General features: G+C 49.3%; 14 protein-coding genes across 19 annotated transcripts; 10 read left to right on the plus strand and 4 right to left on the minus strand.

The window, feature by feature from the left end:
• Positions 1–681: 681 nt before the first annotated feature.
• TERG_01076 (aconitate hydratase, mitochondrial) lies at positions 682–3411 on the plus strand (the record flags this gene model as incomplete). Its single annotated transcript, XM_003239043.1, has 7 exons — positions 682–714; positions 784–801; positions 870–941; positions 999–1018; positions 1084–1682; positions 1741–2799; positions 2867–3411. The coding sequence occupies 7 exons, from the start codon at positions 682–684 to the stop codon at positions 3409–3411; spliced, it is 2346 nt and encodes a 781-aa protein (XP_003239091.1).
• A 665-nt stretch (positions 3412–4076) lies between these two features.
• TERG_01077 (uncharacterized protein) lies at positions 4077–5147 on the plus strand (the record flags this gene model as incomplete). Its single annotated transcript, XM_003239044.1, has 4 exons — positions 4077–4160; positions 4216–4228; positions 4301–4666; positions 4726–5147. 4 exons carry the CDS (start codon positions 4077–4079, stop codon positions 5145–5147), a joined length of 885 nt encoding a protein of 294 aa, XP_003239092.1.
• A 1282-nt stretch (positions 5148–6429) lies between these two features.
• Positions 6430–8245, plus strand: TERG_01078 (alpha,alpha-trehalose-phosphate synthase [UDP-forming]; the record flags this gene model as incomplete). Of its 2 annotated transcripts, XM_003239045.1 has the most annotated exons (5): positions 6430–6727; positions 6840–7212; positions 7277–7647; positions 7709–8048; positions 8110–8245. In XM_003239045.1, the coding sequence occupies 5 exons, from the start codon at positions 6430–6432 to the stop codon at positions 8243–8245; spliced, it is 1518 nt and encodes a 505-aa protein (XP_003239093.1). The 2 variants fall into 2 exon arrangements, with proteins under 2 accessions (XP_003239093.1, XP_047605333.1); XM_047749236.1 differs by lacking the exon at positions 8110–8245 and having other exon boundaries at positions 7709–8088.
• Positions 8246–9169: 924 nt separating this feature from the next.
• On the minus strand, positions 9170–9907 carry TERG_01079 (uncharacterized protein; the record flags this gene model as incomplete). The annotated part of the gene is made up of 2 exons (XM_003239046.1): positions 9170–9684; positions 9742–9907. The coding sequence occupies 2 exons, from the start codon at positions 9905–9907 to the stop codon at positions 9170–9172; spliced, it is 681 nt and encodes a 226-aa protein (XP_003239094.1).
• A 945-nt stretch (positions 9908–10852) lies between these two features.
• Positions 10853–11476, plus strand: TERG_01080 (di-trans,poly-cis-decaprenylcistransferase; the record flags this gene model as incomplete). The annotated part of the gene is made up of 1 exon (XM_003239047.2): positions 10853–11476. The coding sequence occupies one exon, from the start codon at positions 10853–10855 to the stop codon at positions 11474–11476; it is 624 nt and encodes a 207-aa protein (XP_003239095.2).
• A 1295-nt stretch (positions 11477–12771) lies between these two features.
• Positions 12772–13287, plus strand: TERG_01081 (uncharacterized protein; the record flags this gene model as incomplete). The annotated part of the gene is made up of 1 exon (XM_003239048.2): positions 12772–13287. One exon carries the CDS (start codon positions 12772–12774, stop codon positions 13285–13287), a length of 516 nt encoding a protein of 171 aa, XP_003239096.2.
• Positions 13288–13323: 36 nt separating this feature from the next.
• Positions 13324–13737, minus strand: TERG_01082 (uncharacterized protein; the record flags this gene model as incomplete). Its single annotated transcript, XM_003239049.1, has 3 exons — positions 13324–13399; positions 13475–13536; positions 13600–13737. 3 exons carry the CDS (start codon positions 13735–13737, stop codon positions 13324–13326), a joined length of 276 nt encoding a protein of 91 aa, XP_003239097.1.
• A 1491-nt stretch (positions 13738–15228) lies between these two features.
• TERG_11679 (uncharacterized protein) lies at positions 15229–15749 on the plus strand. Its single transcript, XM_047750754.1, has one exon. The coding sequence runs from the start codon at positions 15283–15285 to the stop codon at positions 15613–15615; it is 333 nt and encodes a 110-aa protein (XP_047605334.1). The 5' UTR covers positions 15229–15282; the 3' UTR covers positions 15616–15749.
• A 339-nt stretch (positions 15750–16088) lies between these two features.
• Positions 16089–18167, plus strand: TERG_01084 (uncharacterized protein; the record flags this gene model as incomplete). Of its 3 annotated transcripts, XM_003239051.1 has the most annotated exons (3): positions 16089–16444; positions 16538–17783; positions 17850–18167. In XM_003239051.1, 3 exons carry the CDS (start codon positions 16089–16091, stop codon positions 18165–18167), a joined length of 1920 nt encoding a protein of 639 aa, XP_003239099.1. The 3 variants fall into 3 exon arrangements, with proteins under 3 accessions (XP_003239099.1, XP_047605335.1, XP_047605336.1); XM_047749237.1 differs by lacking the exon at positions 17850–18167 and having other exon boundaries at positions 16538–17798; XM_047749238.1 differs by lacking the exon at positions 16089–16444 and having other exon boundaries at positions 16707–17783.
• A 1780-nt stretch (positions 18168–19947) lies between these two features.
• Positions 19948–20658, minus strand: TERG_01085 (uncharacterized protein; the record flags this gene model as incomplete). Of its 3 annotated transcripts, XM_003239052.1 has the most annotated exons (3): positions 19948–20053; positions 20126–20458; positions 20543–20658. In XM_003239052.1, the coding sequence occupies 3 exons, from the start codon at positions 20656–20658 to the stop codon at positions 19948–19950; spliced, it is 555 nt and encodes a 184-aa protein (XP_003239100.1). The 3 variants fall into 3 exon arrangements, with proteins under 3 accessions (XP_003239100.1, XP_047605338.1, XP_047605337.1); XM_047749240.1 differs by lacking the exon at positions 20543–20658 and having other exon boundaries at positions 20126–20481; XM_047749239.1 differs by lacking the exon at positions 19948–20053 and having other exon boundaries at positions 20098–20458.
• Positions 20659–21196: 538 nt separating this feature from the next.
• Positions 21197–22924, plus strand: TERG_01086 (CAMK/CAMKL/CHK1 protein kinase; the record flags this gene model as incomplete). Its single annotated transcript, XM_003239053.1, has 2 exons — positions 21197–21282; positions 21409–22924. 2 exons carry the CDS (start codon positions 21197–21199, stop codon positions 22922–22924), a joined length of 1602 nt encoding a protein of 533 aa, XP_003239101.1.
• A 297-nt stretch (positions 22925–23221) lies between these two features.
• On the plus strand, positions 23222–24957 carry TERG_01087 (uncharacterized protein; the record flags this gene model as incomplete). The annotated part of the gene is made up of 2 exons (XM_003239054.2): positions 23222–23264; positions 23333–24957. The coding sequence occupies 2 exons, from the start codon at positions 23222–23224 to the stop codon at positions 24955–24957; spliced, it is 1668 nt and encodes a 555-aa protein (XP_003239102.2).
• Positions 24958–25674: 717 nt separating this feature from the next.
• Positions 25675–26511, plus strand: TERG_01088 (3,4-dihydroxy-2-butanone-4-phosphate synthase; the record flags this gene model as incomplete). Its single annotated transcript, XM_003239055.1, has 3 exons — positions 25675–25735; positions 25801–25918; positions 25989–26511. 3 exons carry the CDS (start codon positions 25675–25677, stop codon positions 26509–26511), a joined length of 702 nt encoding a protein of 233 aa, XP_003239103.1.
• Positions 26512–26836: 325 nt separating this feature from the next.
• TERG_01089 (uncharacterized protein) lies at positions 26837–27706 on the minus strand (the record flags this gene model as incomplete). The annotated part of the gene is made up of 1 exon (XM_047747702.1): positions 26837–27706. One exon carries the CDS (start codon positions 27704–27706, stop codon positions 26837–26839), a length of 870 nt encoding a protein of 289 aa, XP_047603666.1.
• Positions 27707–27764: the final 58 nt, after the last annotated feature.

A 27764-nucleotide genomic window follows, 5' to 3' on the forward strand; every position in this document is an offset into this window, starting at 1 on the left:
CGTCAAACAATCATCCAGTTTATTTTTGATGCTTTCTCAGGTACAGGGTACGTAATCTGCGAGTGCGGCTGTCTTTACAAATGCTAAATGCTGGCTCAAAGAGACAAGCAGCACGACGGAGATAAAGAGCCCGCCATCGGAAGAACCCTTCCTCACAAGCGTTGGCCCGTGAACGCCTTGACGGAGCATGACGGACCGTGTTTCCCCGTAATCCACTCGGCCGCCATCGCCGCCAACTCACGTGGAATCCACTCATCAGTCCAGCCAACCAGCGTCGTCCGATTTGGTTATCCAGCTTTACGCTAGTCTTGTTTCGGTCTAACGCGTCTGCAGGCCAGCAGATTTTTCCCCCAGCTTTTTATCTCTCAGCTTAGTCATCTTCTCCTGGGCTTCTTCCGCCTCCGCAGTTACCCTTGTCACGTGATTTGCGCTGTCACCTCGGCAGAACCAGCCTTAGTAACAGCTATTTCGCAGCTCGTTGATTGGCCAGTGTTTGACCTTCTTCCTGGCTACTTTAAACCTCAACTTCTGCTTTTTCTCTTCTTCTTCCTTTCTCTTCACCAACTCCCTTTCGCCAGACCACTCCACTCTATATAACCAGCGCCATTGCTCGAGTGCGGCCTCGACGGTGGATGACTCTACCTTGATTTCTTAAGTCGTGCTGGAACATCGACTCTCATCATGCTCACCACACTCGCTCGTGCCAGTGCCATGGTGCGTCCTTTTTTGTCCTTCTTCCTCACGCCCGCTATTCCAGCAAAATGCTAACCATCGTTTTTGTAGGCACCAAAAACCCGCCTCGTAAGTGTAGTCGGCCCGTTTCTGGCTTCCATCGCGACGTTGTCTGACCGCTGGCCGTGCCTGTATAGCTTCTCGGAGCGCGGGGTTTTGCCTCTGCCGCTGACCTTGACAAGAAGGTCGAGATGACCAACTGGGAGAAGGTAAATACTTCAATTGCACAGGTTTTGGAGCGGCTAGAGGCTAATTGATGGCTACAGGGCAACCACATCAACTACAAGTACGCATTGAATCAGGGAGGTGAAATTCTAGCTTGAGCGTCATATTAACTACATTCGGTAATAGGAAAATGGCCGAGAACCTCGACATTGTGCGCGCTCGTCTTAACCGCCCACTCACCTTTGCCGAGAAGATTCTCTACTCCCATCTTGACGACCCTCATGGTCAGGAGATCGAGCGTGGAAAGTCCTACCTCAAGCTCCGCCCAGACCGTGTTGCCTGCCAGGACGCCACCGCTCAGATGGCCATCCTTCAGTTCATGTCTGCTGGCATGCCATCGGTCGCTACTCCTGCCACCGTCCACTGTGACCACTTGATTGAGGCCCAGCTCGGCGGTGACAAGGATCTTGCCCGTGCCAACGAGATCAACAAGGAGGTCTACGACTTCCTGTCCACCTCTTGTGCCAAGTACAACATCGGTTTCTGGAAGCCCGGATCCGGTATTATCCACCAGATCTTGCTCGAGAACTACTGTTTCCCCGGTGGTTTGATGATCGGTACCGATTCTCACACTCCTAACGGTGGTGGTCTTGGTATGGCTGCTATCGGTGTTGGTGGTGCTGATGCTGTCGACGTCATGGCTGGTCTTCCCTGGGAATTGAAGGCCCCCAACGTCATCGGTGTCAAGCTCACTGGTCAAATGTCTGGCTGGACTGCCCCCAAGGGTAGGTTTTCTTCCTCTAGCTAAATAAAGTTTATCTTCAGCATCTAACTATCGCATAGATATCATCCTCAAGGTTGCTGGTATTCTCACCGTCAAAGGTGGCACTGGTGCCATCATTGAATACCATGGTGATGGTGTCAACTCCCTCTCATGCACTGGTATGGGTACCATCTGTAACATGGGTGCCGAAATTGGTGCTACAACCTCCCTCTTCCCCTTCAACGACCGCATGTACGACTACCTTAAGGCTACTAAGCGTCAGTCCATTGGTGACTTCTCTCGCGTCTACGCCGAGGGACTCCGCCCTGACGAGAACGCCCAGTATGACCAACTCATTGAGATCAACCTCAGCGAGCTAGAGCCACACATCAACGGTCCTTTCACCCCCGACCTTGCTACCCCCATCTCCAAGTTCAAGGAGGCCGTTAAGGAAAACAACTGGCCCTCTGAACTCAAGGTCGGTCTCATTGGATCTTGCACCAACTCCTCCTACGAGGATATGTCCCGCGCTGCTTCCATTGCCCGTGATGCTCTCAACCATGGCATCAAGGCCAAGTCCCTCTTCACCGTGACCCCCGGATCCGAGCAGATTCGTGCCACAATCGAGCGTGACGGTCAACTCAAGACCCTCGAGGAATTTGGCGGTGTTATCCTTGCCAACGCCTGTGGCCCCTGCATTGGCCAGTGGGATCGTAAGGACGTCAAGAAGAATGAAGCCAACTCTATCATCTCCTCTTACAACCGTAACTTCACTGGTCGTAACGATGCCAACCCTGCCACGCATGCCTTCGTCACCTCTCCTGACCTCGTTGTTGCTCTCACCATCGCCGGTACCCTCAACTTTAACCCATTGACCGACAAGCTCAAGGACAAGGACGGAAACGAGTTCATGCTCGCTCCTCCAACCGGTGAGGGTCTGCCAGCCAATGGCTACGACCCAGGCCGTGACACCTACCAAGCTCCTCCAGCTGACCGTGCTTCCATCAGCGTTGCCGTCAACCCATCCAGTGACCGTCTCCAGATCCTTGAGCCATTCAAGGCTTGGGATGGAAAGGACGCCAAGGGCATTCCAATTCTCATCAAGTGTGAGGGCAAGACCACCACTGACCACATCTCCAGTAAGTTTTCTCCACCCCAGTAACAAATTCAATAATATCATAAGATCAATTGCTAACGCCGCTATAGTGGCCGGTCCCTGGCTCAAGTACCGTGGCCATCTTGACAACATCTCCAACAACCTTCTCATCGGTGCTGTCAACGCCGAAAATGGTGAGCGCAACAGCGTCAAGAACTTCGAGACTGGCGAATACGACTCCGTCCCTGCCACCGCCCGTGCCTACAAGGCCCGCGGCATCCCATGGGTTGTCATTGGTGACTGGAACTACGGAGAAGGTTCTTCCCGTGAACACGCTGCTCTTCAGCCCCGCCATCTCGGTGGCATGGCCATCATCACCCGCTCCTTCGCCCGTATCCACGAGACCAACCTTAAGAAGCAGGGAATGCTTCCCCTTACCTTCGCTGATCCCGCTGACTACGACCGCATCCCACCAACTGCCATGGTTGACTTGATGTGCACCGAGCTCGCCGTTGGCAAGCCAATGACTCTCCGTGTCCACCCCAAGGACGGCGCTTCCTTCGACGTCAAGCTCTCCCACACCTTCAACGAGAGCCAGATCGAATGGTTCAAGAACGGAAGCGCCTTGAACACCATGGCCAAGAAGGCTCAGTAAACAGCTCTCCTCCTTGACTTAAGCCTAATGTTGTCTTATTTTCAGCCAATAGAGGATTGAGAGGGATTTCTATATTGCCTTCGCTGTTTACCGCACTTCTTCGTTCTTCTTCGCCTGTCGGTTCTATGTGGTCTATTATTTGTCTCTTTTTTCCTATGTACCAAATACACCCCCTTGCGCCTCTTTTGTCGAGCTGATGCTTTTGTTCATGTCCCGTTGATGATGAAGTGAAGGTAATCACCAGCAGTTGCACATTGGTTGTATTTTCTTTTTGTCAACTTGCTTGTCATACCTTATCTCAAAAGCCAAAGATCATGTTGCTTGCCTGCATGTGTATATATACTACTTGAATAATTATTCAGGTTCCTTATTTCATCCAATCCTTCAACTCTTCGGCTCCTTTCGTCTGAACTCGGGTGCTTACTAAGTAAGGCAATTCAGCCGAGGTAAAGTTGTTATTGAAGCCGCTTCAGCCTCTCCAACGTTGGGGAGAAACCATCAGGAGATTCAAGTAGACAGATATCTCGATTTTCGTTAGGCATATATCGAATGAATAAATTACCATCCATCTATTCCGTCTGATAAGATATATACCCTTGAAATCAGCAAGCAGGATACCCATCTATCATATCCGCTAGGGAGAACGCGTACCCCTACACCCGCTAATGGCAACGCAACTGGTGCCTCTCGCAGAGGTAGAGAGGCTTAGTGCCTCTGTGATAAGGATTCTAGGTGGGAATCCCGGCAAGGTACGTCTGTTCACTTGCCAATAGTTGGTGCCAGTAGAGTAACCCGTTTCCCCAGTTCACACTCCAAGGTATGCACGCCCGTCTTGCTGTCACAGTGATGCATGATGCAGAAAAACCAAAAACAAACACTGCGTAACCAGGAACAAATACCTATCTACTTGGCTGTGGAGCTAAACGCCTCCTCATCGATACCGGGGAGGGCAAGCCATCGTGGTCAGTGGCGTTGCAGCAAACACTCACCAGTGAACGGGCCACTGTTTCGCACGCGCTGCTAACACATTGGCACCACGACCATGTCGGGGGTGTACGGGACTTGAGACGGATATGCCCTGATGTACAGGTGTATAAGCATGATCCAGAGAAAGACGAGGAGCAATGCGGTATTGAAGACGGGCAGGTGTTTAGTGTGGTGGGAGCAACTGTGAAGGCACTGCATACGCCAGGGCACACGAGAGACCACATTGTGTTTTTGATGGAGGAGGAAGAATCCATGTTTACCGGTGATAGTGAGTATAGCTGTTTTTACTGCACAGTTACGTAGCTGACCTGCCTTGTCTACTTGAAGATGTCCTGGGCCAGGGAACGGCGGTCTTTGAAGAGTTAAAGACATATATGGCCAGCCTGGACAAGATGGGTGATAAAGCCAGTGTTAATGCCAGAGGATACCCTGGCCACGGGCCGGTGATTGAGAACTGCAAGTCCAAGATAACAGAGTATATCCGGCACCGGCAGCAGAGGGAAGACGAGATTCTGCGGGTGTTAAAGTACGGTTCGCTCGATAGCAGCCAGCCCGGTGCTACGAAACCTTCCGGCTGGACCCCCATTGAGCTGGTCAAAGTTATATATGCAGCGGTGCCGGAGAGCTTGCATCTTCCTGCTTCGCATGGAGTGATACAGGTCCTGAACAAGCTGGAGCACGAAGGAAAAGTGACCAGCGATGAACAAACGGGCCGATGGTCTTGTAGCAGTAAAACAGCGGCCTTGTGAGAGAAATTGGACCATCACTAACTATCAATCCACCCATCTCGATGTATATATGTATCTGTGGCGGGGGCATTGCAAGCCTGCTGCTTCACGTCTAACCATGGAATCAAAATCCCCAGGTGGCAAGCAAGCGCTTGTTTTCTGTCAACAAATAAATAGCTGCATCTCGAATCCCCAATGAAACCATTCCCGTTGCCTCCGAGCTCACGTAGCACAGGGATAAGCCAGCAAGCAAGCAGTGCTTAATGCAACTGCTATCTAGACGTAGAAGAGCAAACCCAGCAGCAAACCCGCAGACTTTTCTTGCTGTATACGAGCAATTCGAGCGGAGCAAATAAATGGTGCAAGCCTGACTCCCGGGCTGACTTCCAGCGCCGCATCTAAGGACTGTTCAAGCTCATCGGAATGCGCCATAGCGAGGGCTGTCAGATATCCAGCAGTTCACTCCGTGATGACACTGATGCCGGTGACGGTGCTGTCCCTGCATATCTAGGCCACCAGCCTTTGCCTCCGCTGCCAGGCTAGAACCAGCTAGCTCTCCTGCTGCCTCGCATACTGCGCCTGTCGTTAACCTATATCAGCCTCAAAAAGGAGCTTCGTCGGCCGTCCGTCTGCCTCGTCGTCGTGTCGTCCGGACGTCCTGCTCGACGGCACAGTTCACTAGTTAGCTTGACTGCTTCATAGACGACGAGCTCGCTATTAGTTACTGCGACACCGTCCCAGCTCTGGATCATCTCCAGCTCCAGCCAGCCCGTCTGTCCCGTCCCTCTTGCGCCCTCTCGTCCTCGCCGCCGCCGTTCCTGGAGCTCTGTCTCGCCGTCCTGCTGCTCGCCAAGCTGGTGGCGTCACAGAAGTTGCTTCTTCTTCTTCCCTGCTTCGTCCCCGCCGGCTCTTATTTTTAGTTCCCCCGGAGGTGGCTCTTCTGCTCGCCCTGTTCCGGCCGTGACGTTAGAAGAAGACAAGCAAGCTCTCCCTGACGAGAGAAGAGCGCCGTCTGCCCGTCTGCCCGCCGTCGTCCTGCTCCCCTTATGCGCTGACACGACTCTCGAAACCCCGTTGAGTGCGCCCAAGCATCGCCCGCTTCGACCGTCCTGCTCTGCCCACGTCTCCGTCTCTGCCCGTCGGTCCTGAACCTCGCCCTGCCCGCCAGAAAGTGCAAGATATCGCGTGAACAGATACATCCACAGCAGCTTCTTCGCCAGTTCCCCCCCACGCTCCAAGTCCGCCCACAGCACAACCACACACACACACACACACACACACACACACACACACACACAGAGCCATGCCGGCAATAGAGAGCGGCGCGGAGTCGAGGCTGCTGCTGGTCTCAAATCGGCTGCCCATCACCATCTCTCGCTCTAGCCAGGGCAAATATGAGTCCTCCATGTCCTCGGGGGGTCTCGTGAGCGGTCTCAGCGGCCTGTCCAAGACAACGAAGTTTCAGTGGTACGGGTGGCCGGGCCTGGAGGTGCCGTTCGACGAGGTCGATATATTCAAGAAGAAGCTGAAGGAGGACTATAATGCTGTTCCGGTATTTATCGACAACGATCTGGCAGATAGACACTACAACGGGTTCTCCAGTACGTAAAAAGCTCCGTCGTTCTTATTTCTCTTTTTTACCACCCCCTTAGAATATTGCTGTAGAACTGGTAGCGAACTCTGTGCTGACAAGGCGACTGCGGGGTGATATAGACTCGATATTATGGCCTCTTTTCCACTACCACCCTGGAGATATCACCTTCGACGAGTCTGCGTGGGAGGCGTACCAGGAAGCAAACCGATTGTTCGCCCAGGCAATCGCAAGAGATGTCAAGGACGGTGACCTGGTGTGGGTACATGACTACCATCTGATGCTTCTACCTTCGATGCTACGGGAAGAGATTGGAGATAGCAAGAAGGATGTCAAGATCGGCTTCTTCCTACATACGCCGTTTCCAAGTAGCGAGATATATCGAATCTTGCCTGTCAGGAACGAGCTCTTGCTCGGGGTCCTTCACTGTGATCTCATAGGCTTCCATACATACGACTACGCCCGTCACTTCCTAAGTAGTTGTTCGCGAATACTGTTAGTCGTTTCTTCTTATACTTCTTTGCGGCTTGACTGTTACTTGCTAACTATTATATGTCAGAGGTCTGCCAACCACACCTAACGGAGTAGAGTTCCTTGGGAAGATTGTAACGGTCGGAGCATTCCCAATCGGTATAGATCCCGAAAAATTCACAGAGGGACTAAAACGAGAAAAAGTACAGAAGCGGATAGCTGCGCTTCAGCAAAAGTTTCAGGGTGTCAAGTTGATGGTTGGCGTGGACAGACTAGACTACATCAAGGGAGTGCCTCAGAAGCTTCATGCTTTTGAAGTGTTTCTAACCGACCATCCGGAGTGGATTGGAAAGGTTGTACTGGTTCAAGTTGCTGTCCCAAGTAGGCAGGATGTCGAGGAGTACCAGAACCTCAGAGCTGTCGTAAACGAGCTCGTAGGGCGGATAAACGGGAGATTTGGTACGTACTCTAAACTTATTCCTGGCTACCAAACCGCTGCCTAACCAACGAATACTTCTAGGAACTGTCGAGTTTATGCCAATACACTTCTTGCATAAATCAGTCAACTTTGACGAGCTCATTGCTTTATATGCTGTCTCTGATGTGTGCATCGTTTCCTCAACTAGAGATGGAATGAACCTTGTATCATATGAATACATTGCTACTCAGCGGGATCGCAATGGCGTACTCATTCTGTCAGAATTTGCTGGCGCTGCCCAAAGCCTTAATGGCAGCCTGATAATTAACCCCTGGAATACCGAGGAGCTGGCTGCAGCTTACAAAGAAGCCGTCACCATGAGCCCGGAGAAGCGGAAGCTGAACTATACCAAGTTGGAGAGATATATTAACAAGTACACCAGGTTTGTATACTCAACCACCAATTACTTTTGTAGATCCTAAAAGCTAATATTGCTCTGATAGTGCATTCTGGGGTCATTCGTTTGTATCGGAACTAACAAGGTTGCCTAACTGTGCTGAGAAGAAGGTCCATTTCTCTCAGGCCACTATAGAAGACAATAACACCATACATATGGTTCCGCACACAGAGCTACAGTGACGGAAGTTATCCTTAACTCCCCTTTGGAGCTGGAGCCGGTCTGTGTCTTGCAACATAGGAAATACGCCCTGCTTCAACCTCGAGATCCAATACCACATTAAATCCCTGCTCTATTATTTTCGCTTGATATCCATGATACAAAATGCTACACCTCCTTTACCTTTCTATACTCCCCTGACACCCCACTCTTAAGTTATGAAACGTTGGCAGTTACTCAAGCAAGCATACTCCTGTAACAGTCCTTCAAATCACCCAGGGTTTCATCGACAGACAGATCTCTTACACCTCTACACTTCCTTTGTTCCTTGTACAGCACCCTTGCTGTTTGTTTCCTTGTATTATCATTATGGACGGAGCTGGCAGGTTGAGGGTTTCAAAGACGTATGGCAGCCAGGAGGTGGGTTGGTTGGCTTAAATGGCGTCAGGAAGAAGAATAAAAGGAAGCTATAGCATTTACTTATTTACTTAGCTTCGGCCGGTGGCTGCAGATGAATATTTACCAATCAAGTCAGTTAATAATTGATAGGTGCCTGAGACTACCAGTATAAGTTAACTGATAAGGATAACGACTCTTATATTTAACATCGTGACGGGATCACTAGGTATTCGAGCATGTAATGGAGACTGAACATTAGCCCCATTATTCTTATTCACCAGACGATAGGCCTCCCCTGATGGACATTATAGATTCCATATGCCCCCCACCCTACGCTTAAGGTAGCTAGAACTGGAACAATGTGATAGGCTGCCGGGATTATTCTATTGGGCACTATAACAATGCCTAGTGATAGAAGCGAAAGCACGAAGGTACCAGCGCCTAGGCCCGTCCATAAACCCATTGAGACGGCTGCTATGAAGCTAAGCCAGAGAAGAGTCACTTTATTATTTCCCCATACCTAGTATGTAAAGTGGGGAAGGGAGAGCTTACAAGGTTATTGTCGATAAAAAGGCAGCCATCCGTTCACCGCAGGCTGTTGCTATTGTTCGAATATCAGCGGCAGAGTCTGCCTTTTGATCAAGAACGGCAGTAAATATCTGCAAGCCGGCGCAGAAGAAGAAAATCCAAACACTCGGGTTCGAGCCCTGTAAGCTAGTGCTTCCTTCACCATCCCTTAAACAAAAGCCGCTGGCCCAGATTGACCAATAGAGCGTTCCAGCACAAATTGAGTCCAGGAATGGCCGTCCTTTGAGCCGAATTGGAGGAGTGGTATATGCCCATGAAGCACCAAGGGCTATCAAAACGTAGGCCATGGTCTGAGGAATCTGGACAGATGCGGGTATTGCGAGTAGAATGACACTGATTGTCGCAACTTTACAGGCCTGTAGGACGAAAGCATGATCTACTTTCTCGACAGAGCGGCCATCTAGCCATGACTGACCCTTCCGAGGGTTTTTTATATCTGATTCATAGTCGTGGATATCACTTCCACCCATTACAACTTTCCTAGTTAACAACCTGCCTGAGAGAAACTTAATCATGACTGACGTTTACTTACTTAGACATAGAGGTGCTGAGAACGCAACAGCGAGCATGATCTCTGGGACAGACTGGGGATATGAGCCTGCCTGTAAAAGGCCGATGAGGTAGAATATCAAAGTTGTTGTCCAGTATGTTGGACGGCTCGCTCGAAAGAGGAGCTTGAGCCTGCTAGGGAACGGCATCCCTGAGCACTTCTGCTGGAAGATCACAGGTTTTTTGTGGTAATAGCTGGTTTTCCGCCTGGCCAGCGTCCTGGGGGAAGCAGAAGAGTTTCATCATGGCAAGGCCGAGATCGAGGTATCTCCGTGGAGGCCGTTGATACCATTTAATACCATAAAACGAGTGGAAAGGATGCTGCTGTTGCCCAGTTGGTAATCGAACTAGTTAGATTGCTAGTTTTGTGACGCACATACATGCGAAATGGCGTGTAACTATATTTATGATCGCCGCGGCCTCTAGCTCGCTAATATACCACAGGATTCCCAAGGCGGACACGTGTTCATGGAAGCGAGAAAGTTCGCTTCGAATCTATATCACTATTTATTTGATTGGTATATTTCTTGTTTGTTTTTCTGACCGTCCCCTGCCATGAAGCTGTACTATGGGCCGAGGACTCCGCCATGGACGCCAGCTCAGGTGCCATCACCCACGGCTTGATAGATCTATTATTCACTTTGGAGCATTCGGGCAAATAAATACCACCGGCTGCCAGTGTCAACTTGACCTAGAAAAGCCAACCACACTCGCTTTTACCATCTGTCGGCCCAACTGCTATCTGTCAATATGCCATTGGCTCAGCTACTACAGAACCAATTGAGTTCGCAATTTGTTTTAAACCTTCTTATGAAAATTGTTCAACAGGGCCCCGTTCCCAAACATATTGCCATTATTGCAGATGGAAACAGACGGTGGGCCAAATCTCGTGAGATTAATGTAAGAAACGGCCATCAGATGGGGGCGAAGTCCCTGGAAAATGTAATGTATATTACCTGCATCTTACGTGGATCTTGACTTATATGCTGCTTTAGATTTTGGACCTTTTCTTTGACACCGGCGTCGAGTGCGTCACGGCATACCTATTCAGCATCGAAAATTTCAAGCGGCCAAAAGAGCAGGTGGACGATTTAATGGACATATCTGAGACTTGGATACAAAAGTATTTATATCCTTCTCCCAATAAACGCAAGATCCGGTTTCGGGTTCTAGGTCGCTTGGAACTGCTCCCCGAAAAAATCAGGAAACTTATTGAAAAGTTGACCGAGAAGACTGCGGATTTTGACGAGGGAACGTTCAACGTCTGTTTCCCCTATACTTCTCGCGATGAAATAGCAAGAGCGATTGAAATGACGGTGCGAAACCATAACGACTCACCAGAAAACGTGGAAAATATCACAGCTGAGGCAATTGATAGCAACATGGATATTTGCAATGATCCCCCTTTGGATGTGTTAATCCGGACGTCTGGTGTCTGCCGGTTAAGTGACTTTCTACTCTGGCAGTGCCATAGAGATACCGTTATTGAAGTTCTGAACATACATTGGCCAGAGTTTAGGTACTGGCATCTGTTTCTGGCAGTACTTGGTTGGCAGAGGAAGAAGATGGCGACAGTGGATTTGTATGCAGGAGCAACAGGGGAGCCGAGGGATTTATGGGACTCGATATCAAACCATCACTTCAAGTGGCTCATGTCCATCATCCTTCTTCTCGTCCCAGCGGCATGGGGCTATCATATGGCATTCTATCCAAAGTAGTTTATCCTTAGGCGAGGGAAGCTGCTCCGTTGCGTCAAGTGATGTGTCTTAGAGCCTGCAATAAAACTCCGTACTCCCTAATTCCGTAACAAGTACGAGTTATTCACCGTAGATACCTTGTGCCCGGGCAATAGTATCAGTTACTTTTTCTTTCTTTCCTTGTTGCCTAATTTTTGGTTTCTTTACGCTTTGAAGCCAGCCGCATGATCATTGATGCTCATTATCCCTGTGAGGCCTACCGTATACATGTTCAGATACCACTATGCTCAATAGCTCCAAGCCATGCCGAGAGCAAACCCGTTAACCTTCCGGTCGATCTGTCTAGTTCGACGTGTGACATGTAGTATTTTATATCTCCTGCGACGATTCATCGGGATTTCTCCACAAATGATCGGCATAAGCTTGCCAACTAGTCTTAAGACAGCCTAGCCCCAAGCTCTGGTCATCTTGGCAGAAGAGCTTGGCTTTGGCCTCAACGTTTTCTTCACGACAGCAACCGTGAAAGGTTTTGAGTGCCAGGTTGATGTTCTGCTCTACGGAGTAACAAACAACGAATTGTCTAGATGCCAACCATGTACTGCTGTTGACGAGGCTACTGCAAACATAGGAATACCGAGGAAAGCTGATTCAGACCCCAATCGCATAACCCGTATTCAGAGTCCCAATCGTGCACGAGTTTGTGGGCTGGATGAGAAGATCATGCTGCAGAGTGCCTGTCCACTCAAAACACGTTCCTGCCATTTGCGCTGTAGGCTACATCAAAATTGATCTACCGTCAGCCATAGAGACATTGTCAAATAAGATGATTGTCCTAAATACGCGAAGGGGTAAATTACTTTTTTAGGCGAATCCAGTAGAGTTGCTGGACTTCCAGCGTTTCCCGGGTGGACAGTCCCCATGAAGGCAAAACAAAGATACCGCTGTCTCTAGTTTGTGGAACTGCAGGTTCCCGGCAAGTTGACTGAAGACGTTATGGACGGTGATCGTACTCCGCCGAACGGCTTGGATACAAATAGTACCCCACTGGGCTTAGAAGTAGGGCTGCGGGTCTACTCAGGCAGCACATAATCATCTTGGGAGAGACAGGAGCAAGATATATTTGAACGGTGTGAACAGAGTATAAATTGCTGCCATTACCTCCAGTTTGGACGTTAGGTCCTCAAATTTCCTTATTTAACCAAGCTACTCTTCATCTACATTGAACCGCCAAAGAATCAGCCTCGACCAAGTCAAAATCTTCCACCCAAGCTATTATAAATATGCGTTTCGCCGATTTAAGCATTCTCACCATCACAATGGCTGGTAGCACTGTCGTTGCTATTCCATCCCTCTCCTGCCTCAAGCTGCCCTCAGTCATCCAATCGTTTGATGCTGCCAAAGTTGGAACCATTTTCCAGAAGGAATTTTGCGGCAGAGGATGCGGCCTCATCCCTTCCAACTACGAGACCCAGATCAAGCCATTCGTCACCAAATTCTTCGAAGATGAATGTACCACCATGGGAGCCCCTACTCTCGCCCCATACTACATCAACATGGTCGATACCATGTTCCAGGGGGCAAAAGAATGCTCTGGAGGAAAGTTCCGCGATGTAAACCTATGTGGCTCCGAGAATGAGACGTTGGAGGAGGTGCTTGGATGCTTCCAGTCCAGCGCGATCTCCGCTCTATGGGAAAAGAAGGCCAGCATCTTGCCCTTGCTTACCACCAACTGCGAGGAGCAGTACAAGTACTTTGCTGTTGACAACATCTACAACAACCGACTGCCCGCTTGTGCCCAGATGTTCGCTGCTGAGAACTGCAAGGCCGCATAAACTGGCCGTTAGGATGATCAATGGCATGCGACTATTCTAGGAGGTTGGAGTAGGAGGCTGAACCCAGATCTGTTCTGACAAGTTGAAAATATGCATTATGTACTTACGATATCTGCCTTCATCCTGGAGGGTTAGCAAGATAGCACTATTTAATAAATAATACTTCATTATATCTAACTCAACCCACTTTTCAGCAAGCACCTGCTTCTGCATATGTTTGATAATGATGATCGCTGGATCCCAATCTTCCTGTTAGTACTCAAGGTTAGGTTGGTCCAGGTTAATAGCTAAACAGAGAAGTATTTCGCATACAGTAACGAGTTGAGCAAAGGCAAGGAGCCCAAATGGGTTATCGTGCGACTCGGACATTCTCCGCAGTGGTGATCGCAGTGGTGACTCCAGGGCTGCAGCTGATCGAGTGGGTTCCTTGAAATCCTCTCGATGGGCCATCGAGGTGACAGGCAAAGAATATCCGACAACGGTTGATCTTGGGCAAGTTTCCATAGGCCGCTAAATTTGTACCTCACTAATGTCCTATGTTTACATCGTGAGGGTTAGATTCCCCTGTGGTTTCAGCCGAATCCATAATTGTCATGGCTGAAGTAGGGGTAGCTGCAGGAAAACACACCTCATAAGCCGTATAACTAGCCCTATGTACGACAGTGTTGTTTCCCTTCACTCTGACCGACTGAGTTCATTGGAAAAAAAGGGTTCGCCATGGCAAGGTAAGTCCACGCTTTCATACTCGCTGCTTAATCTAGATCTCCTGCACGTGGTGGATGGTTACACAAGATCCTTGGGCCGTGTGTTGAAAACATCACTAAAAAGGCTATATACTCTGTATACTGTGTTCAAAGGCCATCGTCTATGCCAGCAGATTTGGTGACACTTCGGTATACTCCGCGTTGTGTCGAATTAGCCTGAATTTCCACGCTGTGCTCCTTGTTGGCCGAGCTTTGCTTCAACACAAAGAACCGGATGTCATATTATTATTGTTGAAAGTCGTCCATTCAAAGAAAGGCCCACCACTAAATGAGCTTCTTCTTTGGGATAAAGGCGGGCTTATATCCGTGCCATGGATATAGAGTAGCTATTTGCTCCATATATTGTCAAACGCCGAACCGGTTGCTGAGATGCTGCCCGTTCCACCCGTCTAACTGCATAGAGTGGAGATTACCGGATCTTAGAATACAGCACTTTGTTGTGTATGGTGTTGTCCCCAGGCCACGAGGTGCGATAAGTAGCTGGAATTATTCTCAGCATTATTTCCTTAGATCTATATTATTCATGACACAGCCATAACCCCAGAGTATTATTAGCTAGTTGATCGATACGGCGACCTGCGTACACGCTTAGTCAGTTGTATTCGCATGATACGGGAGCAGAGCCGGCTACTTGCGCCTTCATCTAGAAGCCCAAACTCACGTAGGTATACCGATATATTCACCTCTTCGCAAAACGCATCGTCGTCGACGTCTATCGGATGCAAACCTTGCTATTAGGCGAGGAAGACATCGGACTAAAGTAACTAGGGACACGTGACCATCACAAATGAGACATCGAAGGGCATCTTCTTTTTCATTTCAACTTCATCTGAAGAACAACAGCGAGCACGAGGACAATTTACCCAAGACTCAACGGGACCAGACCGCTGGAAAGTACTCAAGTATTCTGGGTCGAATCTGGGGTCGAAAGTCAGCCTTCTAGGGCCAGAGAATGCCTTGTCAAACATCCCTGGCCGCTGGGCCACCAAAGCGCCGAGGTTGCACCTGGACGGTATGAAACCCCCTCCCGCATCAGTGGCGGGTACCAGCTAGAAAATAATGACCTTTAATATCAAGAGAAACGACGACGTTACATTCCTCCGCAGGAACGTCCCGCCACTCACGTTTTTGCTTGCCATTGTCGGCCAATTACTGGACGAACATGACTTGGGCAGAAGCGCCCTGGAACTGACATACATAGCAATCTGAATGCGCTCGGGCAAGGGAAATAATGATCAATAAAATGAAAGACGACGAGCGAACCCTAGTCTCGTTGTGTGGGCTTCGTGGCCATCCCAGCCTGCGCAGAAGAATGTGCCGTCCAAATCATTGTTACGCCAGGAATGCACGGTCGACCCAATCAACGTGCTCTTCCCCAGCTTCTCATGCACGCTATCACTGTCCGCTCCTGCGTCGCTGCTTTTGGGGCAGCTGTTGGGCTCGGGCGAGGTGTGAATGCAACCATGGTTCGGCTCCACTCAAGAGAGCTTCTCTCACGTCTCACGAGGGCAGGACGGGACCGTCTCTATATCTGGGGTTGCCCGAGATCCTCACAAAGGAGTAAAAATTTAGTGAAAAATCCTGTCGGCCTTCGCCTATTCGTGCCGAACTGTCCCTGGCTTGAGAGTCTGCGCCTTCCTACATAATTGCCGGCCGATCCCCAGGCAACTCCAACATAGTTACCACCATCTCGGCTCTGTGGCTTTCTATTTTAAGTTGGGAGAGCTGGACCGCCACCGATACTCCGCCCAAACTCTGCATCATCCCACACATCTGCCATAATTTTTCTTTCAATCTACGCGTGGGCAGTTTTCGCACTATACCGGCCGACAACATTCGCGTCAATTGATCTCGCATCGAGTCGTTGTATCTTGAGCTGAAGGGAGCTTGTACATTCAACCTGCTTGCTCCCTTGCCAAAGCTGGAGGGCTGACGAGTTCAGGCAATTTAACATCCTCCTCATCATCTCAAGAAAACACCAGCCACTTTATAGGGCGGTCGGGGGGCACCATTAATTGACCAAGAGCTGGTGAAACAATGGAGAATCAACATGATAAGAACCCGGTTGCGCACAGCTCGCCATCTCTAGGAACACCAGGAGCGAACCCGCCGGCGCCAGCCTTGAACCCAGCGCATCAGCACCACGATGCCCATCATGTCCATCAAGTTATGAATGATGAGAAGCCTATCGAAGATGGAGCCGCCGCTGAAAGAGGAACTTCCAATACCAGTGGCAGAATAACGAGCTCGACCGAAAAGCCCGTCGTCGAAACCACGGGGGACGTTGAAAGTGCACAAACTTCCTCAGAGGGCGGCAGGCGTACAATATGGTCGCGATACAAGAAAGAGATTCGTCTTGCGGTAAATTTAGGAATTTGGCTAATTTTCACAGGGTGAGTTGCTTCGTCTCTTGCTGACATGCTGGGCTGTCTCGTTTCTCGTGGGAGTGGGTTTCTATGAACTTCTGCTGACGATGTGTGGCTCAGCTGGTGGATTGCTGGTCTAATCCTTCGTCGCAAAGAACTCGGATGGGTTGTCCCATTCCTTGTCTATCTCGGCGTCACTCTCAGGGTCATTTTCAACTATGTACCCATCTCCATAGTGACCAAACCAATATACTGGGTATGGTCCCATACCGCTCAACCTGTCGCCAACATGATCCCTCAGAAGATGCAAACACCTCTGGCTGCTGCTTTTGTCGTATGCGTGATCATTATCGGTGCATTTGTGTCTGAGGAGTCCCAGGATAACACTCGTGAAAATCGAGCAGTTAGCTTATTTGGGCTTGCCCTACTCCTCTTCTGCCTATGGATTACGTCCAAGAACAGAAAAAAAATCGTATGGCGGACAGTTATTGTTGGAATGCTCGTGCAATTCGTCATTGCTATCTTTGTTCTCCGAACTACGGTCGGATATGATATCTTCCACTTCATCTCTCAACGCGCGACAGATCTACTGGGATTCGCGTCACTTGGTACCCAATTTCTTACCACCCCGGATGCTGCGAAAATAAAATGGTTTTTGGCCAATGTGGTGCCCGCCATTATTTTCTTCGTGTCCCTGGTTCAGCTGCTCTACTACGTTGGTTTCATACAGTGGTTCGTTGTCAAATTCGCGTCATTCTTCTTCTGGGCTATGCGTGTTTCTGGGGCAGAAGCTGTTGTTGCCGCAGCATCACCATTCATCGGCCAAGGAGAATCGATCATGCTTATCCGACCATTTATTAACTACCTCACCATGGCCGAAATTCATCAAGTCATGTGCTCTGGTTTCGCAACAATTGCTGGAAGTGTATTGATTGCTTATGTCGGAATAGGAGTTAATCCTCAGGCTTTGATCTCGTCTTGTGTTATGAGTATTCCTGCATCTTTGGCAGTTTCGAAAATGAGATATCCCGAAACTGAAGAAACTCTCACTGCTGGCCGGGTGGTTGTCCCAGAAGATGACGAACACAAAGCGAAAAACGCACTTCACGCATTTGCAACCGGCGCCTGGCTGGGTCTCAAGATCGGCAGTATGATAGCTGCCACTCTCTTGTGCATCATTTCTTTAATCGGTCTTATCAACGGCCTTCTTACCTGGTGGGGTCGCTATTTGACAATCGAAGGGCCAGACCTTACCCTGGAGCTTATCCTGGGTTACCTCTGTTACCCAATTGCCTTCCTTTTAGGTGTCCCGCGAACCGGCGATCTTTACAAAGTTGCCCAGCTTATCGGCCTCAAGCTTATCGCGGTAAGTTATAACTGATGGATATCCCACTCCCCGTCCGGCTTCATTCTCTCATACCAGTATTCATAGAACGAATTTGTGGCCTATACTGCCCTTCAGCAAGATCCTAATTACGCCGATCTCTCGCCTCGCTCTCGACTAATCGCTACATATGCTCTTTGTGGGTTTGCGAACATCGGATCCCTTGGCAATCAGATAGGTGTCTTGGCCCAATTGGCTCCTAGCCGTATTGGAGACGTGTCACAGGTTGCACTGAGTGCCATGTTGACAGGAGCATTGAGCACATTCACCAGTGCCAGCATCGCTGGACTCCTAGTTACCGACCAACAGCAGTTCTTTAAACCAAAGGACATGGCCATGGGAATGAACTCGACCATGGCAATATGAATATGAGCCTGTTAGCTAACTGAACCCGGTGTTCATAGCTTCAACTATCTACTTATGTGTTTACGTGGCTTTTATTTCTCCTCTCTTCAAACTCCAATATCCAAGAGAACACGATATTACGTGTCGTAATTCACGCCACGGCCAAGCTAGGGCCATTAGAGCCTTGCTCCCGAAATATTATAATATGAACAGTTCATTTCTGTAAATAGTCATACATCACGAGCGTCCGTATATAATTCCTACTTATAGGGTTGACCCCCTGACCTGTGCTTTCTCCCCTTGTCTTCTCCTGCATAGGGGGCCACGGGTCGCAAAAACGAGGGGAAATATTACATTGGTGTCAAATACCATGCTAACTGATACCCCGGTTCGTTTATATGGCATTGCCTTCTTTAAAGCTTACGGCTCTTTCAAGAAGGGACTCGAGTATTGGTGAACATTGCATAAGAAATCATAAGCTGAACTCTAGAGATTCCACGGTTTGGTGTACCTTCTTGCCAGCCGCCGCCACGATACCCCAGATTCAATATACTCCTTGACACTTCCTAAGGCCGTGGGTCTTTAACGGTTGTTCTGCTGTGGGCCGTTTCTTATGACCAATAACTAGTTAGGAGATACCAAATGAAATCAATGTAATCGTCTAGTGCGTTGACTTTGCTAAGTTCGTCTACTAGGGAACCTGTATTAATTATCCGTCTTTGAACAAATAGGTCAGCTAGATCGAACTCAAGCTTAATTGGGAATCTCGTTCCTCTACAGAGGACCAATTTGCTGTGTTATTTTGGCAATAAACTAGGTGATTGACCTCTTTTGGGAGAGCTTCGCGTGAGAATTAGGTCTCTAGGGCTAAATAAGGCTTAGGCAGCAGAGAAGCGTCTTAGCATTGAAATTAGTAGATAGTCCATATGGTTTGAATGATATATTGAACGAAGAGTAACACCGGCAGATCACACATCGCATGATGATGGAAGGTAAAAACTCCTGTTCCGTGTCTCTGGGGCCCGAATAATGGTTAGCCTAAGCCCTGAAGCTGCTACTCATCGAACCCCTTAAAATGAATTACAAGTAAGCAAGAAATCATCAGACCAGATAGTTGGCGAGAGATTATACACTTACCTACTTCAAGATCCGAGAGCTTAACTAACAGTTGGGCCATGGCTGCCTTTAATTAGTACTTTTAACCTCTAGCAAGATATTCAAACTGGACGGGTGGTGCCACTGTGAATGAGTTCCATATTTTGTGTAATTCAAGGCCTACAATTTTCTTCGTGTTTATTGACATATACACGGATGCTTGCATTCGGATAAACAAGGGCCTAGCTATAAACTTCATACGCTGGTTTGCTACTCAGCCTATATTAGAGACGGAGTTCGAATACAAAGAGGCATGGCAGCAGGCTTGGATTAATAGAATTCATCTGAAGAAAGAAACAAGAGAAGCAAAAAATCCACCAGATACAATGCACACTTGTCATCTTCTCGTCCATTATAGGGCATAGTTTGCCGTACAGTGCCAGTGTTCAAAGTACCAGGTTATGCAGAATAAGAAGAATTATAGCTTCGTCCATTCCAAAGAGCTGTAGCGCATTGGAGCGCTCTCATGCAGCACCAAGTGAGAAAACTCCAGCTCCCAGACCGAACTAATATGAAAGTAATCCAATGACCAACGGTAAATAAAAATGCCTTCTTCCCTGCCTTCCGACAAATGCAATGGAATTCGTTATATTGGAATTGACCCGGAGACCGTTTCCCAGGAATCGTCAAGATCTAGACGTAAACTTCACTCGCCAGCCTCGATCTCTCGGTGACGAGCTAAAACGAGCCTTTGATACTCTGCAGGGTCCTTATCCCACAGCTCAGCGGCTTGTCCGTTCAGGGGACTTGAACTGTAGAAGATACAAATTAGTAACTGAAGACAAGTAAACCAGGGTTAATAACCGAGCGTGAATATGACGAACTTATTAGGCTCGCCTAGAAGGCTTTGAAGGCTGAGAAGCACGCTTTGGACATTATATACTGCGCTCCACTTTTCCTTGAGGATATCAAGGCAGATCCGTCCAGAGAAATCCACATTGGGATGGTAGATTGGCGTTTTGAATAAGACTGTAGGAGGAGCGTATGGGTAGTTTGTAGGGAAGGAAAAGGAGAGTTTGAAGGAGAGCTTCTGATAGGGAGTGTCATCAGGCCCGTCGATGGTGGCGGTCCAACAAAGCAGGTTTCCGTCTCCGTCTGGGAAGGCTGATATGCCAGGAGAAGGAGACATCATCAGCTGCATGAGCTCACTCTGGAGTCTATCGGATAAAACAGTAAGCATGAGTGTCAGAAATAACCAACTAAACAGTAAGATGGAAGCAGAGTAACTCCATTAGACAAACCTCTTGGTAACGCTTTGGGTGTCAGCCTTGGAAGCTGTCGCGCCGAGCTTCGAGTGCTCGACATTGGCCTGGCCCTCAGGAGCCGCATTCTGAGAATCTTCAATAGCGAAGTCCATGGCTGCTCTCGACTGATCCACTTCAATAAGGTATCCGACCTGGCTCTAAAAGAGAGTCGACGATGGAAGTATTAAGAGAAGAGCGGTGGTCTCGCAGGAGTATTAAATATCGGGCCCTGGCTAGCTAGGACTCGAGTCTGTCTCATTAAAAGGATAAACGAAAAGCAGGCCCCCAATATCTAACGCCGTGGTATCGTCCTCGCGGAGTGTCAGCTAGAAAAGAAACAGACGCCGGGCGGTTTGAAAGTCGTTCGCTCTTCGTTTGTTCGCTGGCTGTGTTTGTGTTTTATTTCCCTGGCAACCGCCGCACGGCTTATCGATAAGAAAACCCGAAGGGCGATTCTCGTCCACTCGACCTGCGCGCGCTGGGATCAACCTGAAACTGCGTCGTCCCGCGTCGAGGACAGTCAGTTGGTTCAGCTGCACAAGACAAGGCCTTTTGGACGAGAGAGGCTGGCAAAGGACTGTCTCATGCAGGCTGGGCTGCAATCCTAGAGTCCTGTTTCACTCGTTCTTCGACCCTGACGCTCGTTTGGCCATGAAGCATTCGCAGTTGGCGCCGTTGCCTGATGACCTGCCATTCCGCATAGTCTCACGGACAATAGGACAGGGGGCCTATGCATGGTAAATATATGCTTTGCAATGCGTATTGTTTGCCATTTCCTGCCTGCTTTTTCTTCCTTTTTTTTTTTTTTTTTTTTTTTCTCTACGCGCTCTCTACTTGATAGCCTGCTGATATTCCATTTCTAGCATCAAGAAGGGCTGTCCCACGAATGCGGACGGTCCTATCTTTGCAGTGAAATTTATACACAAGGAATATGCCGCCAAACATGGACATATTAGTGCAAAGCAGTTGCAGATGGAGGTCGCGCTGCATAAACATATCGGCAGCCACGAGAACATCATAGAATTCTACAATACAGGGGAGAATGAGGCCTGGCGGTGGATTGCCATGGAACTTGCTGAAGGTGGTGACTTATTTGACAAGATTGAAGCTGATGAGGGTGTGGGCGAGGATATAGCGCATGTTTACTTCTCACAGTTGATTAATGCGGTTGGATTTATGCATTCTAAGGGAGTTGGCCATCGAGATATCAAACCGGAAAATATTCTGTTGTCTGTGGATGGAAACCTGAAGATTGCCGATTTTGGGCTTGCTACGCTATTTGAATATGGCGGGAAACTGAAGTTAAACACCACGCTGTGTGGAAGTCCCCCCTACATTGCCCCCGAAGTCATTCAGTGTAGCAATCGAGGTCACTCAAAGGGCCAGGGCTACAGAGCTGATATCGCAGACGCATGGTCATGTGGTATTGTGCTATTCGTGCTGCTGGTGGGGAATACCCCATGGGATAGCCCTACAGACGAGAGCTATGAGTTTTGTGACTATGTCAAATCAAACTCAAGGCCTTCGGATGAATTATGGAATGACATCCCCTCGGATGCACTCTCGCTCCTTCGTGGTATGCTAAAGCTGGACGTTAACAGTAGGTTCAACATGGCAGATATTCGCAGACATCCCTGGTTTACACGCCAAAACAAACACCTTGTGGATGGAAAGCTCGCCAACCCGGTGAAGCTTGCTACAACCATGTTCGAGTCGCTGCACATAGACTTCTCTCAGAACCCACTGTCCTCGTCACAGGCACAATCACAGCATAGTAACTCTGATCTGATGGATATTGATTCGGGGGCCAGCGATGATTTGAAGCCTAAGTTTTCGGCTACCCAGCCAGAGACCCCTATGGATCCTAGCATCATGGATTGGGACGGCCCGCCTCGACTAACAACCGGACTCCAGTCAGCTTCCCAGCCTAAGGATGGTATAACTACTGACCAAGCCATTCTTCTAGCAGAACAGCTCCTGGAAGAGCCATCCATGTCACAGTTCTGCGCCACGCCATCTGTGCCACTCAGTCGCACCCAGAACGCGCAGCGGTTCCAGGACATTGTTCCAGCTTCGGGTCTGACTCGCTTCTTCTCCACCTGGCCTGCTAAATCTTTGGTTTCTCGGATCTGCGAGGCCTTGCAGCTCCTGCACGTCCCTGTTGCACCAAAGATATCCACGGAATCAGTACTTATCCGACTACGAACTTCAGATGATAGGAAGTGCCCACTCCATGGGAATATCCTTATAGAGACAGTGTCAGAGGGCCTTGTTGAAGTTGAATTTGTGAAGATCAAGGGAGATCCACTGGAATGGCGCCGGTTCTTCAAAAAAGTTACGATTTTATGTAAGGATGCAGTTATGAAACCCGATCAATAAGCTATATATGCCTTGAATTTAGATGTCATGCTTTAATTGGTATACTTTACAGCCCATTGTAGACATACAGCAAGATAATGTTGAGATGAGGTTCGGCAATAGAATTTGAACAAGTTGTCCTTGTAACATGAGACCGTAGGCCCGATAAAAAGGATCCATTGGCAATGTAAGGCTATACTTAGTTTATCCGACTGGCCTGAGACAAAAATACAACTCAACATCTCAACCTCCGGTGATCAACCAAGAACACTAGGCTACCAATTGACCATAAAGCACGACACATGGTATGCTACGATGATGGACCGATTGCCACTTGAGATTCTCCAGGTAATCATTAGCTGTATGATGTTCCTGTTGCCTACTAGAATACTAATGACCTGGCTGACGGTGTAACTAATGGTTATCTAGATCTCTCTCCAGAAGACCTGGTCATTTTGCAGCTGGTATCACGGAGGCTATATGCTGCTGCGCGTGATAACGTCGTATGGCGCGAGATATGCTATCTGGCTCTGAAAGAGCGCTTTATGAAGACGAAGCGGAAGCTCACTTTTTATCCGGTATCTAGCAAACAGCTGTGGCAGTCTCACCTGTTTGAGGATACCCCAGACAACGCTGCGGTGCGTTGGGACCCGTCAGATCCAGAGGAAGAAATTGACTGGTGCGCTGAATACGTTGCTCGCTATGGCCCTGTGAATGTCACTTGGTTACAGAGTCCGGCTATTGAAGACCTTATTGGCCGTGGTCGTCCACTGGAGGCCAAAGGGGTTGGCATCCTGAAGAACAGGAGTTACGGTGCAGACGACCAGGTTGTTGGCCTGCTTGAGAACGGCTTGGTGGCTATTTGGGATGCTAGCCATGGGAAAGCTGCCCGGTCAAGTCGCTCTGTGCTTTCGCTTCCCAGTCTCTCGTCGTCGGCTGATCTGAATAATACGAGACATGATGGCATTACAGAGCGAATCAGTGTTGATTCTATCTCGCGGAGAGCATATATTGCTGACGCCAACGTTGTTAATGAAGTGGACTTGTCCACCCTGGAAGTGATCTCGCAGAGGGCTTATCCGGAGCGTATATTTGCTCTATCGCAGGAGACGCTAGACTACCAGGTCCCTATTACGGTTGCCACAAGCAAAGGGCTACATCTTTTAGATCCGAGACTCCAGCCGGCGTATCAACAGAGGGATACATCTATTTTCCTGGAATCCCACTCATCATTACATCCAAGTGCTGGAAATCCCAGAACAGTGAATTATACCGAGTTACTTCAGCCCGGCCCTAACTGCGTCCTCCACCCTCCATTCCCGAGCACGAATTCCATAATCGTGGCTGGACGATTCTCGAGTATCCTTCTTTATGACCGCCGGAATCTGGGGCGTCTACAAGCAAATGTACACTCCGGCGCTCGGTTATGCGGGCTGACGGCCTTGCCAGCCATCCCCAAATACTACCGTTCATCAGATTCCAGCGTTCGAGGTCAGTCTTTCGTTGCATGCGGAGAGCATAGGGGGATTGGCTCCATAGAAATATACTCCCATACGTCTCCGGATACAGATGGCACCTCTGCTTTCGCAATTAAAACCGTCAACGTGAACAGAGCGTCTACTTCTCCCTCAAAACTTCTCTCTGTGGCCCTCCATGGATCTCGGATTGTGTTTTCAGATTCAATGGGCCGCATCATTTGGATGGAGAGAGACGGCAGGACGCCTTTACGGACTCTGGATCTGAATGGCAAGTCTCCGGAGGTTGGATCAATTGGGCAAGGGAGGGGGATTAACACCGCGATGGAACAAGACTATGATTATGATGTAAACGGTCGTGTAGCTCGCAAGATCATACCTACCAGGGGTAGCAGGCTGGACCAGGACGGGCTGATCATCTGGACTGGATCTCAAATTGGGCGGGTACACTTCTCTCATGCCCACAAAGAAGAACCGCTAGTAGCTGAAGAACCCTCTGAACAAGAAGTAGAGAGGATGAGGATGGAAACGGAGGCCTGGCGGGACTTTAGAAAGTGCATGTCTATGGGCTGGATATGATACGTCTCGACGCAGGCCTGCTTTCAAATGTTTTGATAGCACTTATAAATCACACGGCCGCCCGCTATCCACGGCCGTCTAGCCAACGTCCTTGCTGCTTCGAGTTGCTCCATCATGCTTTGTAGGATTTACGAATCAAGCCTCTGTTCACCTCTTCGTCGTCTTCTCTCGTCTTCTCTCGTCTTCTCTTCTGCTCGCCGCCGGCACTCTTGCAGCCAGACGGCCGAAGTCACTAACTAAGTAGCTATCTAGGCCATGCAAGAATCAGCCGAGGCACGGAGCCATCCGGGTTCTGCGCCGGCGACGTTGACGCACGAGAATAATGAGCGACGTCGAGCTTCGTGCTGTGTGGCTGCTCGACGGTCTGCCTGCGCCCTTCAACCCGGTGCCTTTAGGGTCAAACAGATCGCCCGGAAGTAGCATTGGTTCTTCTCCCCGTCGGCGGCCGAAGGGAGAAAAAGTGGTCGCCTCTAGGTACCTTTTTTAGGCTTTCTTAGTTTTCATCTCGATGTCCGCCGGGTCGCATTTCTGGTCGCATTTTTTACACTCGAACCGCAATCCTGCCTGACGCATCCCTTATATCTGCTCGGACGCCCCTGAGTCTCGAGTTCTCCGTTCTGCCTTGCCTGCTCTGTTACTTTATACCCTTATTGTCGCTCCTACGCTGTCCCGGTCGAGAAAACATCTCCTCCCACCCTCATCAGATACGGCTCAGCGATGGCGTTGCCACAGGAGGAATTGCGGTTCAATACGGTGGAAGAGACGGTAGAGGCGTTCAGTATGTCTTTATAGAGCTGTCTGCGTGCTTGATGCGATTGCTAACTGCTGTTCTTCTCTCGACAGGAAATGGAGAATTCATCATCGTGCTTGACTCAGAAGACAGAGAGAATGAGGGCGACCTGATCATTGCCGCAGATTCCATCACCACTCGCAAAATGGCCTTCATGGTTAGACATTCAAGGTCAGCACGGAGCTGGGAGCCTTTTTCACGGCTGGTCTACTGCCTGTAGCTGACAATGCCAATCCAATAGTGGCTATATATGCGCCCCGATACTGCCCAACCTAGCCACCCATCTCGAACTGCCCCAAATGGTCTCCCAGAGCACCGATCCGCACCGCACCGCATACACAGTCTCAATCGACTCGAATGACCCTTCAGTCACCACCGGAATCTCTGCGCATAATAGAGCGCTTACCTGCCGCACCCTAGCCTCCCCTGATGTCAAGCCTTCCAGCTTCCGACGGCCCGGCCATATCCTACCCCTCCAAGCAAGGGTTGGAGGCGTACGTGAGCGGCGAGGCCATACTGAAGCTACTGTTGACTTCTGCCGATTGGCCGGGAAGTTCCCTGCCGGCGTCATCTGTGAGCTAGTTGAAGATGGCGAGTCTCCAGAGGGAGTCGCCGAGCAGTCTGGTGGTGGGATGCTTCGGCGGGACGGATGCTTGAAGTTTGGAAAGAAATGGGGCATCAAAGTCTGTACGATCGAGGCATTGGTGGAATACCTGGAGAAGACAGAGGGACCTCTTCCAGTCGTTAATGGGAAGCATAGTTAAGACGGACATAAGACGGACATCCTACTCTTTGCTTCGTTCTTTTTTTTGGGTTATGATATACTGCCTGGTTATACATTATTACGGTGCATTCTCCCCTCTGTTACTCATGGTGATATAACGGAAAATTATAGAAGCGGTTCCTATTGGCGTTATATCTTTTTAGAGCCAAATGAATTAAAGTCAAGATGGGAAACAAATGCATGCAGATAAAAGTACATGTTTGAAATAGTAAACGCCGAAGTCATGCTTGAAGAGAATGCGTAGAACCGACGAACTCCCTGTGAACCAAACCCCAGTAGTCCGCCCTGATAACCCAAGGGCAACATTATTTTTTAAGGTGTGAATAGTCTCGTAAGATGCCAGCCATATGCGTATTCGTAGTCTTGCCGCTCCTGCGTGCCTTCTTAACCTTCTGCTCTACCTTTGGTCTGGCTTTGGCAGCCTTGTGCTTGCTGGTAGGTGTAATTCCGGCCTTCTCGAGCTCTTCCATCACAGTCTGATGGTCGGGAATCTTAACCTTTTCCCAGATCTGACAGAACTCCGGGTCAAACTTCTGCGAGAGCGAGGGATCATTTGCCCATATCATCTTGGGATGGTTGTCTTTCTTGTTTCTAGTCACAAGCAGCTTTCCCTCCTTCTCAAGCTTATTGATCGTCTCTACGATAGTAGGCCAGCCTTCACGCAGCTCACGGACACTCATACCCTGGGCCGTCTTCTGAGACTGGAGATGCTGCAAGAGCTGGTCGGCAGATCGGATGTTGTGCGGAGGACGGAACTGAAAGGTTCCCTCGCCGTTGGCACCAGCCGGATCGTACTGGACCTTATCATGCGATTGCAGGATGCGCCTTAAGGCATGGATGTATCCCATATCATGTCCCTGTCTTGACAGCGATAGGTACGACTCGATATCTGAAAACTTCAGCGGAACATCCTTGCCCTTCATATGCTCGATAGCAAAGATCACCTGGGTCATGATATCTCTCCCCGTCCCCGTATTGGCGGGCTGCGAATAGACGATGTCCGCGTCATGGCGTCTTGGGGTTTGGGCGGCAGGAGTCGATGCGTTCGAGGCCGGCTGGAGAGTAGACGAAGCCGCATTATTGGCAACAGCGGCTCTTCGGTCAGAGGGGAGTCTGCTCGCCACAGAGACCACGCTGTTGCTGAAGGAGTTGATCTGCTTCTGGAAATAAGACATCGTTGAAGGATGTGCGTATGTATGTGTGCTTGATACAGTCGCGTGTCCTATCTGCTCT

This window comes from Trichophyton rubrum (genome assembly GCF_000151425.1).
Source record: "Trichophyton rubrum CBS 118892 genomic scaffold supercont2.1, whole genome shotgun sequence".
NCBI classification, from domain to species: domain Eukaryota; kingdom Fungi; phylum Ascomycota; class Eurotiomycetes; order Onygenales; family Arthrodermataceae; genus Trichophyton; species Trichophyton rubrum.